Source organism: Acipenser ruthenus, chromosome 60, assembly GCF_902713425.1.
Source record: "Acipenser ruthenus chromosome 60, fAciRut3.2 maternal haplotype, whole genome shotgun sequence".
Lineage (NCBI taxonomy): Eukaryota > Metazoa > Chordata > Actinopteri > Acipenseriformes > Acipenseridae > Acipenser > Acipenser ruthenus.
Genome location: NC_081248.1, coordinates 722696 through 743480, shown reverse-complemented (window position 1 = coordinate 743480; position 20785 = coordinate 722696). Strand labels below are relative to the sequence as shown.

At 45.0% G+C, this 20785-nt stretch overlaps 2 protein-coding genes across 3 annotated transcripts; one reads left to right on the top strand and one right to left on the bottom strand.

Moving 5' to 3' along the window:
- Positions 1-1218: 1218 nt before the first annotated feature.
- Positions 1219-6427, bottom strand: LOC117409933 (small ribosomal subunit protein uS4). The gene is made up of 5 exons (XM_059018510.1): positions 6334-6427; positions 4448-4560; positions 3528-3650; positions 3191-3377; positions 1219-1456 (listed from the first exon to the last, which is right to left on the bottom strand). Exons 2-5 carry the CDS (start codon positions 4542-4544, stop codon positions 1279-1281), a joined length of 585 nt encoding a protein of 194 aa, XP_058874493.1. The 5' UTR covers positions 4545-4560; positions 6334-6427; the 3' UTR covers positions 1219-1278.
- Positions 6428-7009: 582 nt separating this feature from the next.
- Positions 7010-20504, top strand: LOC117966799 (lysophospholipid acyltransferase 7-like). Of its 2 annotated transcripts, none has more exons than XM_059018508.1 (9): positions 7010-7029; positions 10828-10919; positions 12670-12799; positions 13883-14009; positions 15697-15853; positions 16703-16898; positions 18031-18183; positions 18522-18698; positions 20027-20504. In XM_059018508.1, the coding sequence occupies exons 2-9, from the start codon at positions 10844-10846 to the stop codon at positions 20427-20429; spliced, it is 1419 nt and encodes a 472-aa protein (XP_058874491.1). In that variant the 5' UTR covers positions 7010-7029; positions 10828-10843; the 3' UTR covers positions 20430-20504. The 2 variants fall into 2 exon arrangements, with proteins under 2 accessions (XP_058874491.1, XP_058874490.1); XM_059018507.1 differs by lacking the exon at positions 7010-7029 and adding an exon at positions 7487-7586.
- Positions 20505-20785: the final 281 nt, after the last annotated feature.

Sequence of the window (20785 nt, the reverse complement as noted above, 5' to 3'; positions counted from 1 at the left end):
GAGAAGTTTAAAAGTAAAACTTGGACCTTTTATTTCGCTCTGTGAGCAAAGTGTTTTTTGGTACAACTTTTTATTTTATTTTTGTTTGTTAAAATAAAACTGCACCGTACCTGCAGCGTCAGTGTTTTGTTCCTGCTTCTGGTCTGACGTCACCGCCTCAGCTACCCTGTCACATAGTGTATGTAATTTTACTTTGAAAAAGTGCTGTGCTCACTTAAAGAAATCTGAATGCTATGCTTTCAGATGGTGTGGTCACCTAGTGGGTGAAATTGTACACCTTCTGGGGCTTTCTTCCCCCCTTCATTGATAACCAATTAGCTGCTTCCCCCATTGACGAGCATGCCTTTCAGCCAATAACATGACCCAGAAGACACTGCTGAGGTGAAAGCACCCAGGAAGTGTAACTGAAACAAAAGTATGGCATGGAGACCTTTGCTTAACCTAATGCAGTACCAGATGTCATGTTAAAAAATTAAAAACACTTCAGCTAAAATGTGTTTCTTTCCAAACTACACATTTGAGACCTATGGATTTTTTTTTATTTTTTTGTTCCAGAGGCAGATTTTGTCCCATGTTTCTGAATCATGTTTTCACACATCCAAGCCCTTTTTAACAAGATTAAATTAAAATTGAACTTGTTTAATAACGGTAGGTCATGCACAGCGGCTTTAGTGTAATGACTGGTAATGCTTCATTTGATTTGAACACTATGTACCATTCACAACACCTTCAGAAATGGTCATCTAGCCAAGATACAGCAGGTGCTACAACCAAACCTTTCAGCTTCTTAATGAAGAAATGACACCTCTATTCAGAGAATCCCTATGTTAATAAAGTCTCAGTGACAGTACTAGGAATCATTAGGATAAGCCACAAAGAATGGTCAAAAACATTAACTGAATATTTGGCATTAAGCAAACTGTCAGGATAGAACAGATTCATGCTTTGTAACCAAACTGAGCATTTACTGAGCTATCTGTGTCTCTGCTAAAATCCTGGCGAAGTTGATATTCTTAGCACTTTGTGGTAGCAAGAAAAAATTATAAAAAGGACACACAAGTAACAGCTTGCTTCTATTCACTCAGAATGTCAGCTGTCCCAGGTGATAAACAGCAAGAATAGATCAACCACCATTGAAAACCCCTGACCTACACTAAAAAGACAAACACACTGGACAATTCTTGTTCCAAAAGAAAGATTTATTTTGTATTCTTTCCCCCCCCCCCCAATGCCCAGTGGCGTGGGGAGGACGGAGGGGTGTGCTCCCGGCTCCTCGGTTTAATCCTCCTCTTCCTCGTCGGCTCCTCCAGCTCCTCCCTGGCCCTTCTTGGCGTTCTTTCTCTTCACGCGGCCCGGTCTGCCGCCGCCGTACGGGGAGCGCAGGGAGAAGTCGATGTGCTTCTGGCTGTCCAAGCGCACCACGAAGGAGGGGATGTTCACCACCTGCTTACGAACGCTGGAGACGGAAGAGAGACAGACGCCAGGTTAGTGAACACAGGAGGAAGTGCCATCCTGTTCTAGTCTACTGGGCAGTTTGCACCAAGACAGCCAATACAGAACAGTTTAACCGATCAAATAAACCCCACACTGGAGAGGTCACTGCGCTGGACTTCCCAGATGCCTGCCATTGTAAATGCTCCGGCTAAATGAACAGGAACTTCGCTTAAAAGAACACCTTCTTGGCACCCATAGCGATTCGTTGACAACGGATACAGTACTGTTTTGTAACCTGATAACTAATCAAACTTACATTAAAATGGTTTATTCAGTCTTTTCAAAAGCGACTTGTCATCGTGCGAGTGTCTCGAGGCACACCGATTTGTTCATTAAATCTTTCCAGAAGCGCCACCATCATTGAATTATTCTGTATTCTGATTTCCACGAATGCACTTCATCGCTACAAAATGGCCTGCGAACAAGCGGCCAAATGTATCGCTGTTTCTCTTGCTATAAAAAGCCGGAAATTGTTCAAGCTCTTGAAATCAACCTCAATTCAGACACAAGGTGCCGAGCAACTGGGTGTTTCCCGTTCTGGCGAGTTGCTTCACCATCCTGTTAATGTGCATGTCTTGTATATTGCTGCTGCATTTAACATGTGTAGGGGTGTCGTGTTAATTTAGTTTGACAGCTAGTTTATTAACGTTAGTTTGTCTGTTACTTGATTATCATTTGCTTCAGTTTATTTCATATGCTGACGCACGTGCATCATGACAAGGAATACATATTTATTGATTCATAGTGTCTGGTGGCCAATTCTGTCTTAAAAGAACACTTTGCTTGCTTCCTGAGGGGTGTTCTCTTAACTGGAGACTACTGTACTACAACACATCTAGAGATTAACTTAAGGGTTACAGATGCTCAGTTTTTAAAAAAAAAAAAAAAAAAAAAAAACCACCTTGTCAACTGGCTTCTGCCATCCCTGTACATTACCTCAAATGATTCTGAAGAGGAATTGCTTCTTCTGATTGGCTGGAGCTGTGGTAGCCCCGCCCACATTCAGGTATTCACAAGGTATACGGCTTTTGATGGCCGAATTGACCTTGCTGAAATTATTTAACCCCTTCTGCACCAAGGGGGTAGCTCAGCGAGCAGACAGGTTGTTACTGGTAGAAAGAATGAAAAACTATGAACTCACCAAAGTGAATACATGTACCAAAAGGGATCGGTGCTGTAGCACAGGGAACACACTCTGCACCAATGTGTGGCCGTCAAGGGGACAGAAGGCAACTGCAATCCTGCATTGCAAGTACTCTGCTACTGCACAGCACCATTCACCATGCTGAAGTAACTACACTGTGGGCAGCGCAGCGCGTGTATTGCTACCTGATGTGCCCCTGCCTAAATCAGTACTGCTGCAGCAAATGGACTGAGCAATGAAAGTTCTGTGTACGAGTGTGTGTCTTCTTACCAGATGTGGCTCTCTTTAAAATTAACACCGACACAGTGGATGGACTGTGCAGTAACAGCTCTGTGTGTGTGTGTGTACTCTAACCATGATGTGCCTCTGTCTGATACTACTGCTGCACAGTGGCTAGACTGTGGAATGAATGAATGGACTGCTGTGCCGGTTTGATCAGTACTGCTGCAGTGTTTGCACAGTGCAGTGTCAGCTCTGGTTCAGTGCACTGCGTTGCATGGTGGATGCACTGTGCAGGGTCGGCTCTGGTTCAGTGCTGTGTGTTGCTCTTACCGGATGTGCCTCTGTCTGATCAGCACTCTGGCGTGGTGGATGGACTTGGCGAGCCCCAGCTTGAAGACCTGTGTCTGCAGCCTCCTCTCCAGGAAGTCCTCCACCTTCAGGCCCAGGATGTAATCGAGCTTCATCTTGCCCTCGTCCAGCACACCGATACGCACCAGTCTACGCAGCAGAGCGTTGCCTGGAGACAGAGACCAGTCAATTCACAAATTCAACAACGACTTACAATGCAAGCTGAAGTATTAGAAAAGCAGACAGACATGCGAAAACGTATTTATAAGCCTTGCTTGGTACCCCTTTGATAAGCTAGAAGTCAGAAATTCGGGCATACCTTCGAACAGCCTCTTGGGGTCCTTCTCGTCGAGCGTTAGCAGGTCTCTGGCAGCCTTGCGGATCTTGGCCAGAGTGAACTTCACGCGCCACACTTCACGCTTGTTACGGAGACCGTACTCTCCTGCAGAGGGAAGCGGCACACACTGGGGTTTACACTACAGCTCATAATGAGGATTAGCAATACAACTCCGCCCGTAAAAAATAAACGAAAAGCAAGGTCAAAAAGCCAGGCAGCATTCCAGGTTTAGACTGTTTAGTTTTTAAATACGGTTAGATTCAGGTTTAAAATTTCCTAAAACAAAGCTTTTCAATTGGAACGTAAAACATTTAAATATTGGGAATTTCTAACCAAATCATAAAAGCCCTCATCAGTGCTCTTAATTTAAGATTCAACTACGTGATCAATGTAGACGAATCTAGGTGTGCAACATTTGTTTAAATGGAGAGGGGGTGCAGTTGGCATCCCTAATTCCAGATCTCCCAGGCCTCATTAACGAGGAATTCAAGTGACACCAGTTTGAGAGTCTGACAGGGTGTTTGTGTAATCATCAGCCTGGGAGACTAGTTATAAAGAACCAGCTGCTTCATCACATTACAAGATGATCAGGGTTTCTCACAAAGTGTTCCACCTGTACCATCAAAGCCAGAGAAGAATCAGGGGGATGAGATGACTGAACTTAGCAGGGTCACAGCACCAAGCACTGGGTTTCAGAAGTCTTGTTTAGGTAAGAGCCAGGCACTTAAAGCCAGACCAAGTCTACATCCCAACTCCCACTTGACCGTTCAGGTTTGCTCAAGGCAGCTACAAAGGGGAGGGATCAGCTTACAGAGCAGGTGTTTGATGGCACACTCCTGATCACTCAGATGGCAAGTTCTGAAGCACAAGCCCAGTGCACGTTTCTAACCCTGGGGACTAACCGATGAGTTTGAGCTCCTGGTCGAGGCGCGACTTCTCGAAGGGGCGTCTCGGGGTGACGTAGGTCTTGCGACAAACCCAGCTCCTGGCAACGGGCATGGCGAGTTAGGGGTGCCTGCGGAGGAAGAGAAAGCACACGGTCACACACATGTCCACCAGTCACAGACCAACACACAATCCTCTTGAATGCAGAGCACACGGCACAATCATACACAGGTTTACACGTTTCAAAGGTTTACACCCAACTATACAAGACTAATTAAACTGGACAGCAGCATCACCTCGGTTCTTTGTAGCAGCAGAACAAAAATAATTAGTGCTCAAGTTAAAGGCCAGGTTTGTGTTTGCACACAAGTCACTGTACAGTGCCTTTCATGCAGCATCAATTCTTCCAAGTATTTTGAAGAATTTAGTGCCCAAGACAAAACATAATAAAAGTAATCCATTTAAAACCGCTGATCCAGTTTGGCTATAACTTACATTTTTTAAATTAGACAATCCATAATTCACACAATTATTAATTTACCATTCAAGTTCAGAAGCTACAGAGCAAAAGTTAAAAGGAGTGCCTCAAACCTACAAGGTGTGTCCGATACAGTGCACCAGGCCTAAACCTAGACTACAGTACAAACAGACCACAGCTGCAATCTAAGAGAATTGTAAGATGAGAAGCCAGAGTCTCCCAGGCCTCATTAACGAGGAATTCAAGCGACACCAGTGTGAGAGTCTGACAGGGTGTTTGTGTAATCATCAGCCTGGGAGGCTACGACATTGTGGCACAAGTTCTATATGCAGCCATTTGCATGCTACCGTATATGACAGCAATAGCTCTTCAGTGCTGTGGAACTCATGTGAAACACTGCAGGCACTGGGACTGCAATGCAAAATTATTATTATTATTATTATTATTATTTATTGGCCCAAATCACTACATCATATACTTATTATGGTCTTATCCGATCTGCTACACGGCTGGTGATGTAGCGGTAATATTTTACGACATGGGCAGTATGAGGACGTTTCGTATGAACTTTAGATTTTAATTCAGTTATTTACAACTTGGCATATTGCAAAACTGATGCCTTCAAATAGACTAAAAAACAACTTATAGACCGGCATTCTTATCTAGACGAGCTCACATTCTCCTGTCTTAACTAGATTAATCACATTTTTATAATACAACTTATATATCCTTTTTTTTTAACGTTTTGGTTTTATTCGGTTCATTTTATTACTGTTTAGTTTTGTAATGCGTATTGTTTTTATTCTTGTGAAGCGCTTTGTCATGAAAGGCGTTATATAAATAATTGATCAAGTTACAAAAAAAATAACTTTAGCAGTTGCATGACGTATTACAAATTCTATAGTCAAACGATGTACCATCTACAACGTAGAAATATACTTCAATTTTAAAAAGCTTACATTTTTAACGCTGCCTCCTTGTAAAATAGTTTCATTCCATCGCGTATTAAAAGTCGTTACAACCATTTTGTTTGTAATCGCCTTTAGTACGCTTTCGCGCGTGGAACCACATGTAAAGTGATCCCGTGTTTTAATAACTCGCGTTTATATACGGTACAAAACCGTTATTTATTGTATTTGTAGTTTAAATGAAGCAATTATATTGTATTTAAAACAGAACTACGTTTTGCATCAACCTAATATGTACTAGACAGCGTGGTGGCTGATGTTGGGCCGACACGCTTACAAAACAAAATTAAAGACAGAAAATAACACTTTAAAAGTTTACAAGCTCAACATTTAACACCGCATTGAGAAAGAAGAATGTCTTAACGGTCGATATCATGCGTCTTCTGTTTATTAAATACAGTTTTAAAACACTTTTACAGTTTAAAAAAAATAACACTGCTCCAGCAGCAACCATTACCTGCTTCTCAGGCTATCACGATAGAAAAGAGGACGGCCCGTCTGTCACCAGCGTATTTATAGTGGCATGGAAACTACACTTCCCAGAGCGCTTTGCGTGTTATTCACAGCCGAAAGAACAGACGTGTTCGCGTTGCTACTTGGGAGTAGTAGTTTTTAATCTCACGCCATTTGTTTAAATAACTTTATTTACAATGCATGCACGCACAAAAGGCTTGCTTGTATTCTAAAGCTAAGGCGTCGCTTGTAGTGGGCACGAGCGATTTACAAAATTGAAACTTGCTTGCCACTGCATGTCACGCTGTGATTGAAATCGAATCGAATCGAATAAAATACGAATGTTCCAGCGACGACTTGCAAACTTCTTAAAGCTCTAGAAGTAAAACATATCATACATATTACAAACACGTGGTGATAAATTGCAACCATAATTCGTGTTTCATATTTTCAATTTACGTTCATAAAAAAACGATTGTATTTAAATGACACATGTCCGCAGAATAGCCACGTTTTCGCAATCTCTTTCCCCCTGTTCCACTGGTCCGTGTATATTAACTACATCTCCCGTGATGCCATGGGTCAAGATCCCCACAGGAAAGAATAAACACGGCCTCGCAATGCCTATCGGGAGTTGACGTTCTTTTTTAACGCGTTGCTTAATAAAGGGAGTTCCACGATTGAGAAATGCTTCACAGAGGTTAATGCTCTTATTAGTGTTTGCTTATAACGCAGTGGTATCTTTATAACTGCTGCCACTTGTACTGTAAGCGTGTTTTAATCCAAGATACAACACAAGGTAAAATTAATTGACTTTATTTTTTTCATTATAAATAAAATGAGCTACTTAAATAACCAAATACCTTACCAAAAAAAAGGGGGGGGGGGCGACACAAATCGTGCTCCTTAAAATTTAAACGCAATAGCATTATTTAGAATCTTTAATAATAATAATAATAATAATAATAATAATAATAATAATAATAACTGTTTAAATTAATTATTAAACTCACAGATACACCGTTTTTATTTTCCCATCGGATGTATTTGGAAGGCAACACCCAGCCATCCCCTGTTGACTTACATTTTAACATCCAATCAAATAGCAGTATATAATTAAAGGGGTAGGACACATTTTTACAATAACCAATCAGAAGAAGTCAGTGCTCCGCCGTCAGGAGTCCGGGTGGGAGTTGCCAACAAGGAAGTATCGATGAGTAGTTTAGAGATTCTCTGATCCTCGAGAGCGTCAGAAAGGTCGGTGTTTATTATATTTTAAATGTAAACATTTAGATAAATGAAATAAACCGGAGTAGCTTTATTCTCTTTCCCCCACATACTCATACAAATAATGGTTTTTAAATTCATATTAAAAGACTGCCCGAATGCAGTCCTTTCAAACGCGATAATAACTGTTTGTTTTTCCATAACCTAAATCAGATAAGATAAGCATTGAAATTCAAATGGGTGGTAGAAGTCGTTTTTAATGAATAAATACATGTTGTCATTTTTAAAGCATTAGTTGCATTCTGATTCATATTTGAAAAATAAATAATCTGTTCATATTTATGTTTAATGCGTTTCAATTGTAGCTCCAGCAGGATATCGTAGTTACTTGTTGGTTGTAATTTGCATATTGTGCCTGATCTGCCTGGTATTTCATTTGCATGTGTTGATATTATTACAGATATGATTAACGAGGTAATTCTTGTACTGTAAAGTATACTATTCTCTACACAGATTATAGTCTAGGGAACCCAAATTGCAGATTCAATGTAATTCCAGATTCTAGTACATTCTTCTAGTGACAGGAAACTGCAGTTGTGATTCTAGAAAAAAAACTGTTATCTTAAACTGCGGTTACAATGTAATTCCAGTCCAGTCTAGTCTAGTGATATTAAACTGCAGTTACAATGTAATTCCAGTCCAGTCTAGTGATATTAAACTACAGTTACAATGTAATTCCTGTCCAGTCCAGTCTAGTGATATTAAACTGCAGTTACAATGTAATTCCAGTCCAGTCCAGTCTAGTGATATTAAACTGCAGTTACAATGTAATTCCAGTCCAGTCTAGTGATATTAAACTGCAGTTACAATGTAATTCCAGTCCAGTCTAGTGATATTAAACTGCAGTTACAATGTAATTCCAGTCCAGTCCAGTCTAGTGATATTAAACTGCAGTTACAATGTAATTCCAGTCCAGTCTAGTCTAGTGATATTAAACTGCAGTTACAATGTAATTCCAGTCCAGTCCAGTCTAGTGATATTAAACTGCAGTTACAATGTAATTCCAGTCCAGTCTAGTGATATTAAACTGCAGTTACAATGTAATTCCAGTCCAGTCTAGTCTAGTGATATTAAACTGCAGTTACAATGTAATTCCAGTCCAGTCTAGTGATATTAAACTGCAGTTACAATGTAATTCCAGTCCAGTCCAGTCTAGTGATATTAAACTGCAGTTACAATGTAATTCCAGTCCAGTCTAGTGATATTAAACTGCAGTTACAATGTAATTCCAGTCCAGTCTAGTGATATTAAACTGCTGTTACAATGTAATTCCAGTCCAGTCTAGTGATATTAAACTGCAGTTACAATGTAATTCCAGTCCAGTCTAGTGATATTAAACTGCAGTTACAATGTAATTCCAGTCCAGTCTAGTGATATTAAACTGCAGTTACAATGTAATTCCAGTCCAGTCTAGTGATATTAAACTGCGGTTACAATGTAATTCCAGTCCAGTCCAGTCTAGTGATATTAAACTGCAGTTACAATGTAATTCCAGTCCAGTCTAGTGATATTAAACTGCAGTTATAATGTAATTCCAGTCCAGTCTAGTCTAGTGATATTAAACTGCAGTTATAATGTAATTCCAGTCCAGTCTAGTCTAGTGATATTAAACTGCAGTTACAATGTAATTCTAGCACAATGTAGTCTTGTGATCTGCAGTTACAATGTACTTTAGTGTAGACTCACAATGTCAGTTAGTGTTGAGTTTCTGATAGACCTGCATTCATAGACAGCGTTGCACTTTCCACTCAGCCACCACAACACAGGCACTGCTTAGAATCTCCTGGCTTTACCTTCCAGTTGATGATTATTATTATTATGTTTAATTTCTTAGCAGACGCCCTTATCCAGGGCAACTTACAATTGTTACAAGATATCACATTATTTTACATACAATTACTTTATTTTTTACTGGAGCAATCTAGGTAAAGTACCTTGCTCAAGGGTACAGCAGCAGCGTCCCTCACCTGGGATTGAACCCACTACCCTCCGGTCAAGAGTCCAGAGCCCTAACCACTACTCCACTCTGCTGCCCATAGAATTGAAGGGCCTGCCCTGAGTGTCCCGCTTCTCTTTGTGTTCCCCTGCCCTGAGTGTCCCGCTTCTCTTTGTGTTCCCCTGCCCTGAGTGTCCTGCTTCTCTTTGTGTTCCCCTGCCCTGAGTGTCCTGCTTCTCTTTGTGTTCCCCTGCCCTGAGTGCCCCGCTTCTCTTTGTGTTCCCCTGCCCTGAGTGCCCCGCTTCTCTTTGTGTTCCCCTGCCCTGAGTGTCCCGCTTCTCTTTGTGTTCCCCTGCCCTGAGTGTCCCGCTTCTCTTTGTGTTCCCCTGTCCTGAGTGTCCCGCTTCTCTTTGTGTTCCCCTGCCCTGAGTGTCCCGCTTCTCTTTGTGTTCCCCTGTCCTGAGTGTCCCGCTTCTCTTTGTGTTCCCCTGCCCGAGTGTCCCGCTTCTCTTTGTGTTCCCCTGCCCTGAGTGTCCCGCTTCTCTTTGTGTTCCCCTGCCCTGAGTGTCCCGCTTCTCTTTGTGTTCCCCTGCCCTGAGTGTCCCGCTTCTCTTTGTGTTCCCCTGCCCTGAGTGTCCCGCTTCTCTTTGTGTTCCCCTGCCCTGAGTGCCCCGCTTCTCTTTGTGTTCCCCTGCCCTGAGTGCCCCGCTTCTCTTTGTGTTCCCCTGTCCTGAGTGTCCCGCTTCTCTTTGTGTTCCCCTGTCCTGAGTGCCCCGCTTCTCTTTGTGTTCCCCTGCCCTGAGTGCCCCGCTTCTCTTTGTGTTCCCCTGCCCTGAGTGCCCCGCTTCTCTTTGTGTTCCCCTGCCCTGAGTGTCCCGCTTCTCTTTGTGTTCCCCTGCCCTGAGTGTCCCGCTTCTCTTTGTGTTCCCCTGCCCTGAGTGTCCCGCTTCTCTTTGTGTTCCCCTGCCCTGAGTGTCCCGCTTCTCTTTGTGTTCCCCTGCCCTGAGTGTCCCGCTTCTCTTTGTGTTCCCCAGGCCTGAGTGTCCCGCTTCTCTTTGTGTTCCCCAGGCCTGAGTGTCCCGCTTCTCTTTGTGTTTCCTGCCCTGAGTGTCCCGCTTCTCTTTGTGTTCCCCTGCCCTGAGTGTCCCGCTTCTCTTTGTGTTCCCCTGCCCTGAGTGTCCCGCTTCTCTTTGTGTTCCCCAGGCCTGAGTGTCCCGCTTCTCTTTGTGTTCCCCAGCCTGCCCTGAGTGTCCCGCTTCTCTTTGTCTTCCCCAGGCCTGGTGTTTGAAGCATGTCTCCGGAAGAGCTGACGTACCTGCTGGTTTTAGCCGTGTCCATTCCGGTGGGGTTCGTGTTCAAGCATTTCAGTAAGCATGCCAGCCAGCCATTTATAACTGTCTCACAATGCCAGCTTTACTCTAAATGAGATTCCAGGTGCAATGTTTCCTTCATCCTTCCATTGCCTAGCCTTCTGTGCTCTCTGATTCATCAGGAACCGGACCTTGTTGGCTTGCCAGTTCGTTTACATCACCTAAGGTATTTTTCACTAAAAGCTTCTTCCCGTCTCTAAGCGGCTCGCCTGGTAAAGGCATGACTGAACTGTTTGGAAAAGCCCAGAACAGAGAGAGTTGCACGAACCGATGTGAGCTCTTCAGTGAAACCAGGTGAGGGGCGATGGTGTCGATCAGGGTGATTCACCATTCAGAGTGAAACGAGTGTAGAAACAGCTGCCTGGGTTTGTGATGATCGCTGCTTTTCTCTCAGTGGAGAGCAGCGATCCACACAAGCAGCGGTCCCTTCTAATGATTCACTCTGAATGGTAAATTAGCCCGATCAACACTACTGACCCAAGCTCGGTCCGATCAGTTCAGTAACAGCTTTGTGCAGCTCTAGCCCAGAGCTTTGAATTTCTCCTGAACTTCCCCAGTGCAACCATTACGGCTCTTGAGTTCTCAGTGGCGTTGCTTTAGAAATCAATCCAATCCGATTCTGACAGTTGTTCCTGTCTGATTAAACCAGCACAGGATGGACTGGGCCAAACCTGGGGCCAGTTACAATTACAATCACAGCAGAATTGTTTGCTGAAATTGCAATTGCAATTACAATTACAGTGCTGTGTTGTTCAATTACAATTACAATGCTATGTTCAATTACAATTACAGTGCTATGTTCAATTACAATTACAATGCTATGTTCAATTACAATGCTATGTTCAATTACAATTACAGTTACAATTGTGCTGCAGTAATTACAATTGTAATTACAAATATACAGCACATGGGGGTGGGGGGGGGGGGGTCACTAAAAGTGTTTGAAAATACCAAAATAATGATCGAATGACAAAAAACTGTAAATGATCAATGATATACAACTACAAATTAACATATGTTACTCTATTTATTCTAAATAACTCAGCAATAAATCACAGGTACAAATACAGACACATACTATATCATTAGCGTTTTTTAAAAGCAAATGGGGGGGTCACTAAAAGTGTTTGAAAATACCAGAATAATGATCGAATGACAAAAAACTGTAATTGATCAATCATGTGGTATAATGACAATATCAATGACGCAGGTGTGCCAAGTTTCAACTACAGTGACATTGTAATGGCAATTAATGACGAGTTACACAAGTACAGCTGTAAGTGAGCCCAGCTCTGGACTGGACACTCAGTGACTCCGCAGAGCATCGTGGTGACACTCACTGCGTCGACACAGCAAAGTGCTTGAACACACCTGCAGTCACAATTGCAAAGCTGGTTCCGTGAGGGATGACAAAGGCTACGGAGCCACAGAAATTCACAAACCCCAATGAGAAATGATAAGCTCTGGCAACTCTGCTAAAGAGCTGGGCTTTTCAGAACAGTCAAAAGTGCTGACGCAGGTCGTAGGTCAGCCCTTAATAGCAGTAGCACCCGAGTCACTGCCCCCCTTTAAAGCAGAACAGACCGAAGCTTTAGAATCCATTCTCTTACCTCTTATACAGCAGCAGCAACTTTATCCCTGCCCTCCTTTAAAGCAGTGATCTCCAAATCAGACAGACCGCGTTCTATGTTGTTCTCAATATTATCGAGCTGCCTTCATTTGATTTAATCCTCCCCTGTTGTAATAGCTCCTCCGGTGAAGCAGGGGGCAGCGCTGATCCTGGGCCTGGCTTTGACAGTTGCTACCTGTGGGATCCACACCCTGCATTCTCTCATCACAGTGCTGGGCACCTGGGGCATCATCACGTACAGCTGGAGGTGAGAGACGGGCAGTTCCGGTCTTTGCTGGTTTTTGTGGACGCTCCGCCTGCAGGGCTGTGACTTGCAGCAGCATCTTAAACACTTATTGGGCTGTCTGTGCTTGTGGATGTTTAGACACTCAATGTACCCCTTCCACCATTCTTCTTGTATTATTATTTATTTCTTAGCAGATGCCCTTATCCAGGGCGACTTACAATTGTTACAAGATATCAAATAATTTTTACATACAATTACCCATTTATACAGTTGGGTTTTTACTGGAGCAATCTAGGTAAAGTACCTTGCTCAAGGGTACAACAGCGGTGTCCCCGACCGGGTATTGAACCCACGACCCTCCGGTCAAGAGTCCAGAGCCCTAAACACTACTCCACACTGCTGCAGAGCTGCACAAAAATTATTCGGATCAGTCTCTCCACAGTTGAGGGTCATTGGTGTCGATTGGGCTGATTTACCATTCAGGGTGAAGAAACTGCTGCTTGGGTTTGTGTGAATCGCTGTTCTCCACAGAGTACGAAAAGCAGCGATCATCACAAACCCAAGCAGCAGTTTCTCCAGTCTTCACTCTGAATGGTGAATCAGCCCGATCGACACCAGCGCCCCTCCCCTGAGTGTCAGCACCTGATTTCAGTGGAGAGCTCCCTCTGGAGAATCGTTGGTTTGTGCAGCACTATTGTGAAGCACTTTGTGTGCTGCGCTAAAACAACACACAAAAAAACCATGTCACTTTATCTCTCGTTAGTATAACGCATGCTTCAATATGGATAGAAAAACATGTCACCTTATCTCTCAAACGGCACCTCACTGTTAACATTAGATCTGCTGTTTTTGCTTTGACTTTACTAAAAGGATATGTTGAGCAGCTGAAGTTAAAAAGCAAACTGATGCATGTAACTGACCGACTGGTGTTGATGCAGGTGTCTGTTCTGCCGCATCGCGTGTGTCTGCTGCTGTGTATTTTTAAATGTTGGTTTAAATAAATAAGTTTCTTGTTCTTTAAACCCGGACTCATATTTCTATTATGCAATACACAACAGTCTCTACGATAACTCCCCCCCCTCTCTCTCTCTCTCCCTCTCTCAGGTTTGCCCCCTCCCTCGCTCTGTCCTGGTCGTTTCTCTACCTGCTGTTTTTCCGGCTGGTCACATGGTTTGGTCTGCCCGCCCCCACGCCGTTCACCAACGCAGTGCAGCTGCTGCTCACACTCAAGGTGAGAGACGGACGGCAGTGCGGATCAGAGCCCTCCCGTCCTGCCCCGCAAAACCCACTCCCACTCCCACTCCCACTCCCTCTCCCACTCCCACTCCCTCTCCCTCTCCCACTCCCACTCCCTCTCCCACTCCCACTCCCACTCCCTCTCCCACTCCCACTCCCACTCCCTCTCCCACTCCCACTCCCACTCCCTCTCCCTCTCCCTCTCCCACTTCCACTCCCACTCCCACTCCCACTCCCACTCCCTCTCCCTCTCCCACTCCCACTCCCACTCCCTCTCCCACTCCCACTCCCTCTCCCACTCCCACTCCCACTCCCTCTCCCACTCCCACTCCCACTCCCACTCCCACTCCCACTCCCTCTCCCACTCCCACTCCCACTCCCTCTCCCTCTCCCACTCCCACTCCCTCTCCCACTCCCACTCCCACTCCCACTCCCACTCCCTCTCCCTCTCCCTCTCCCACTCCCTCTCCCACTCCCACTCCCACTCCCTCTCCCTCTCCCACTCCCTCTCCCACTCCCACTCCCACTCCCACTCCTGCATTTATTCATGGATTTTTATACCATTCCCACTCGCAAAAACCTTAACTCCTGCAACAGAGACAGATTTAAAACATGCTGATTCTGAGCCCAAATGCAAATATCTTCCCCAGGCTACTTAAAAAAAGAAAAACTTCACAATGGTCAGTTATTTAGTCATTTATTTGCACCAGTTTAACAAACAGGATCCAATGTTTTATCAAGCAGGCACTAAAAGAGTAAAATCTAGAGCTCAAACCATGTAACAAAAAAAACTCCAGCTCCCTTTGCTGCTGTAATAATAGACATCATCACCATGTTATATGAGGAGTGTAAATTGTTTACTCAGAATTGTTTAGACAGCCAGTGAACATAGCCGACTCAATCAGCAAAACGGCTGTCAATTGATTGCACAATATTTACTCATTTTTAAACAAATTCATCCCAAATGTCTGGCTTGCCATGTTTCTTCTTCTCGAGTCTGTACTGTACAGACAGACAGACTGACAGACACACAAACAGAGAGATAGACTTACAGACTGACTGACTGATAGACACATTGACAGAGACACAGACAGACAGAATGACGCACAGACAGAGATAGGACAGACTGACACACACAGACAGAGACTGACACACGCACACACACACACACAGATAGACAGACTGACTGAGAGATAGACAGAAAGACACATTGACACACAAACAGAGATTATAATTATTTATTTCTTATCAGACACCCTTATCCAGGGCAATTTACAATTGTTACAAGAGATCACCTTATTTTTACATACAATTCCCCATTTATACAGTTGGGTTTTTACTGGAGCAATCTAGGTAAAGTACCTTGCTCAAGGGTACAGCAGCAGTGTCCCCCCACCTGGGATTGAACCCACGACCCTCCGGTCAAGAGTCCAGAGCCCTAACCACTACTCCACACTGCTGCCCCTAGGACAGACTGACACACACAGACAGAGACTGGCGGAGGTAGACAGACTGACACACAGATAGACTGACTGACTGAGAGATAGACAGACTGACGTACAAACTGGGAGAGCTGGACAGACACATCAAACATGTTGAAGAGTATTTCGGCTTGAAAGCTGCCACTGTGTGTGTTTTTTTTTTCTTAGTTCTCGTTGATTGAAGTTGCTTTTGTTTCTCAGATGGTGAGCCTGGCCAATGAGGTCCAAGCCTTCCACCTGGCCAAGAAACAGGAAGTGAGCTCGTTCAGCAAGTCCTCTGTGATTGGCCACATCTCCAAGGTTCCCTCCCTCTACGATGTGCTGTGTTACAGCTACTGTTACATCGGCATCATGACTGGTACAGAGTTTTGTGTTCTGGCCGTCCATAGATTTATTAAGTGTCCCTTTACCTTGTTATGTTGCAGTTGTTCTTAGTGGTCCTAATTACAGTTACACACAGCAGTGTCACCCATTCCAGGTTTTACTATAAGATTGATTAGCAACAGTGTGCATAGGTAACAAGCTCAGGTGTGTCTTATTAAAAAATCAGGAATGGATTAAATTGCTATGCAATGGGAGTCTTATTTACATCCCTGGATTGCAACTGCAATTTAATATCACTACCCTTATAACAGTGTACCATAGTAAAAGCATAGCAAAGTGTAATAAAGCATAGCAAAGTTATGGTAAAGCACAATTTAATATCAATCAATAACATTCTGGTAATAAAGAGCCTGTCGTGATCAAACTGACTAAACTCATTGATATTTATAAGCGAATGTTTGTCTTACCTTTTTTAATACTTTCACTTTTCTTAGAAATGTGTCGTTTCTGCAGTGCATTGTGGGATTGTAGTTCTGGACAAGATGTAATCTCTGATTAAACTCGACAAAGAACTACATGTCCCAGTTTGCACAGCGGTAGCTCTTGAGTTAGTCATGCTGCAGATTTTCATTGTCAGTTTATGGTTTCGGTACGTCAGTAAAAATGTCAGCGGCCCAGATGAGAGGGGAAATTCGCTTCTAATTGGCTTTTAAAACAAGTTAATTGGTGCTCTATTGTAAAAGTGATGGAAGTTGAGCTTTTGTTGTTTTGAAATCAACACATTAATGAATGGATTATTCAATACCTGCCAACAAATATATCTTGCAGGTAATTACTCGTGAATGTATTGACGTGTTCTGTGTTTCCTCCCTGCTCTCCACAGGCCCGTTCTACCGCTATCAGACCTACGAGGACTGGCTGTGTCAGCGCACCCCGGGTTCGATCCCAGCGCTGACCCCGTGTGTGCAGCGGCTGCGCTGGGTCCCGCTGTACGCAGCGCTCTTCCTGGGCGTGTCCGCCGTCTTCCCTCTCGCACACGTGCGCTCCGAGGACTTCCTGCAGCATCACTTCCTGTACAGGTAGCTGGCACAGGGGGGAGAGACTGACTATATATATTTTTTGATTGTTTTTTCAATTTCGAGCGCACAACTTTTTTGCCCCCATTTTCGCCCCTAATTTAGAATTGCCTTCTCTCACCAAAGCAATTCCCCACACAGCTCAGGAAACTGAAGGTTCAGTGGGTGCCACCGATCACATGACCGAGCCAGCTTCCTCTTCCACACCCAGGAACTCGAGAGCGGATGTCAGCGAGGTAGCGGCCTCTGGAGGACCAAGGCCAGCCCTGCAGGTGTCCGCTCTGAGCTCACTGGGCGCCTGGCTGATAGGGTCTGCTGTAGCACGATGAGGAGAAACAGTCTCTGCCGGTTTCACTTCCCTAACCCCCAGGAACGCCACAGGCAATGCGCAATGTCCATCTGTGCCACCTAGCCCTAACTAAAATCTAAATGTAATAGCCAGCAACTGTTGTGCATATGAAGTTCTAATCTAGTGTCTGACACCTGCATTGCCTGCTGTGTGCTGGGCAGAGCCTGGCTGTGCTGTACTGTACACAGGGCAATGCTGGCAGGTCCACACTGTATAACACTAATATAAAACCCTGTACAGAACTACAGCAGCTACCCAACGTGATGTCTATATAATGTTGTAATCTAGTGCACTGGCATTGTCTGCTGTGTGCAGGGAAGAGCCTGGCTGTGCTGTACTGTACACAGGGCAATGCTGGCAGGTCCACACTATATAACACTAATATAAAACCCTGTACAGAACTACAGCAGCTACCCAACATGATGTCTATATAATGTTGTAATCTAGTGCACTAGCATTGCCTGCTGTGTGCTGGGCAGAGCCTGGCTGTGCTGTACTGTACACAGGGCAATGCTGTGTGCTGGGCAGAGCCTGGCTGGGCTGTACTGTACACAGGGCAATGCTGGCGGGTCCACACTGTATAACACTATGCAACCCTGTATATAATTACAGCAGCTACCCGACGTGTCTGTATGTAAGTTGACTGTTGTGTGCTAAGCAGAGTCTCTGTTTCTACAGTAAAAAGCTGGAATTAGGTTGTATTCTATCTACACTGTAGAAGCGGCTCCATATAACACTGTTCCTGTAGTATGCAAGCTCTGATCTCTCCCTGTGTTTGTGTTCTAGACTGTTCTACATGCTTCCGGTGTTCTTTGTGTTCCGGATGCGGTTCTATGCTGCCTGGTGCACAGCGGAGGCAAGCTGCATCGCTGCAGGACTGGGGGCCTACCCAGAGGGGGCGCTGTCCAAGCCAGGAGGGGGGCCCACAGTGGAGTACAGGTGACTTTGATCACATTAATAACATGCTTGAATGCTAGTCTGCCTGACTTTCTCAGTTTCTTCTAGTTTTTCCATCTACAGAGTTGAGCTGGTTTGTGGTTTGTGTTGGGGGTAGCACCGCATAGAAAGTGACAGTCGACCTCAGAGACTCGTAGTTGACCAATCGCACAGCACGCGATCATGAAGTGTTGTTTCTATAAAACTGATGAGTGAGCAAAAATTGAAATTCTTACACCCAGAGTAAATAAGGGATATAAATGGCAAATCTTGAGGTGTTCTAAATTTGCACGCTGCTGTGTGGTGACCCCATGTTGACCTCTGTGTTCTCTCCCCCTCAGCACCTCCCCGGACTCTCCTGTCCTCTATGACTTTGAGACGGTGCGCAACATTGACTGCTACAACACCGACTTCTGTGTGAAAGTGAGGCACGGCATGCGCTACTGGAACATGAGTGTGCAGTGGTGGCTTCACAATTACATCTACCGCAACGCGCCCTTCCGATCATACGTCATGAGGTGAATACTGTCTGTCTGTCTGTCTGTCTGTGTCTGTCTGTCTGTCTGTATGTATGTGTGTCTGTCTGTCTGTCTGTGTATCTGTCTGTGTGTCTGTCTGTCTGTCTAACGCAACGCGCCCTTCCGATCATACGTCATGAGGTGAATACTGTCTGTCTGTCTGTCTGTGTATCTGTGTGTCTGTCTATCTGTCTGTGTGTCTGTCTGTCTGTCTGTCTGTCTGTGTATCTGTCTGTCTGTCTGTGTATCTGTCTGTCTGTCTGTCTGTCTGTCTGTCTGTTTGTATGTATGTGTGTCTGTCTGTCTGTCTGTCTGTCTGTCTGTCTGTCTGTCAGTCCGTCTGTCTGTCTGTCTGTCTGTCTGTCTACCGCAACACGCCCTTCCGATCATACGTCATGAGGTGAATACTGTCTGTCTGTGTGTCTGTCTGTCTGTGTGTCTGTCTGTCTGTGTGTCTGTCTGTGTGTCTGTCTGTCTGTCTGTGTGTCTGTCTGTGTGTCTGTCTGTCTGTCTGTCTGTCTGTCTGTCTGTCTGTCTACCACAACACACCCTTCCGATCATACGTCATGAGGTGAATACTGTCTGTCTGTCTGTGTGTCTGTGTGTCTGTCTGTCTGTCTGTCTGTCTGTCTGTCTGTCTGTCTGTGTATCTGTCTGTCTGTCTGTGTATCTGTCTGTCTGTCTGTCTGTGTGTCTGTCTGTCTGTTTGTATGTATGTGTGTCTGTCTGTCTGTCTGTCTGTCTGTCTGTCTGTCAGTCCGTCTGTCTGTCTGTCTGTCTGTCTGTCTACCGCAACACGCCCTTCCGATCATACGTCATGAGGTGAGTACTGTGTGTCTCTCTGTCTGTTTCTCTGTATGTCTGTCTGTCTGTGTGTTTCTCTGTCTGTCTGTGTGTCTGTCTACCACAACACACCTGTCTGATCATATGTGCTGAGGTAAATACTGTCTGTCTGTCTGACCGTTTCTGCATCTGTGTGTGTGTCTGTGTCAGCCTCTGTCTGTCTGCGTCAAAACACATTTCAACCCATGAAGGCTGACCTAAACTCCCCCCTCTCCCCCACAACCTGTCCCAGGTTAACATGCACTTACAGTGAAAAGAAAACTGACGGATTAGTTTGGCAGAAAGCACGGTACAAACCATTTTTGGAAAGCTATTTTGTAATACTGTTTTCACTGGTTTTCTTTGTCCAGTACACATGCAGTACCGTACTGTGGTCAGTGATAAAGCAACTGCAATATAGTGCAACAACAACTCCCTCTAAGATGTGATATGATAGGTTGTGCCTCAAGCCCGTATATTAACCCCAGTGCCTCTCTCTCTGTCAGAGCTGCCTGGACCATGTTTATCAGTGCGTACTGGCACGGGCTCCATGTCGGCTACTACCTGTCCTTCCTCACAATCCCGCTGTGCCTGGCTGCAGAGACCTCCATGGAGCGCGGGGTGAGGAGCCGCCTCTCCCCTGCGGGGCAGTACTGGTTCGATTGGGTGCACTGGTTCCTGAAGATGCGGGCCTACGACTACATGTGCATGGGCTTCGTGCTGCTGAGCTGGGGAGACACGCTGCGCTACTGGGGCTCCGTGTACTACTGCATCCAGGTGGTGGCACTGCTGTGCATAGCGCTGGGGCAGGGGCTGGGCAAGGGAAGGGGAGGGGAGCGGAGGGAGAAGAAAGAGGAGGAGGAGAAGCAGGAGGGGAGGGAGGAGGAGAAGAGGGAGAAGAGAGAGTGAGGAGGAGAAGAGAGAGAGTGAGGAGGAGAAGAGAGAGAAGAGAGAGTGAGGAGGAGAGAGGGGGAGTGGATTGGAAAGGAAGGGAGAGGGAGAAAGAGGGAGGGGGAGTAGGGAAAGAAGAAGCAGGAGGACGGGGAGGAGAGGGAGAAGAGAGAGGTGAGAGAAGTGAGGGGGAGAGGGGGAGTGGGTTGGAAAGGTAGGGAGGGGGGAAGGAGATATGAGTGAGAAAAAGAGATGTTGGTTAAAGGGGGAGGGGAAAGGAGGGAGGAGGAAGGGATAAACAACAAGAGGGGAGAAGTGGAAGAAACAGGTGAATGTGGTATTAAGAAAAGGTGAGAGGGGAGAAGGAAAGAAAG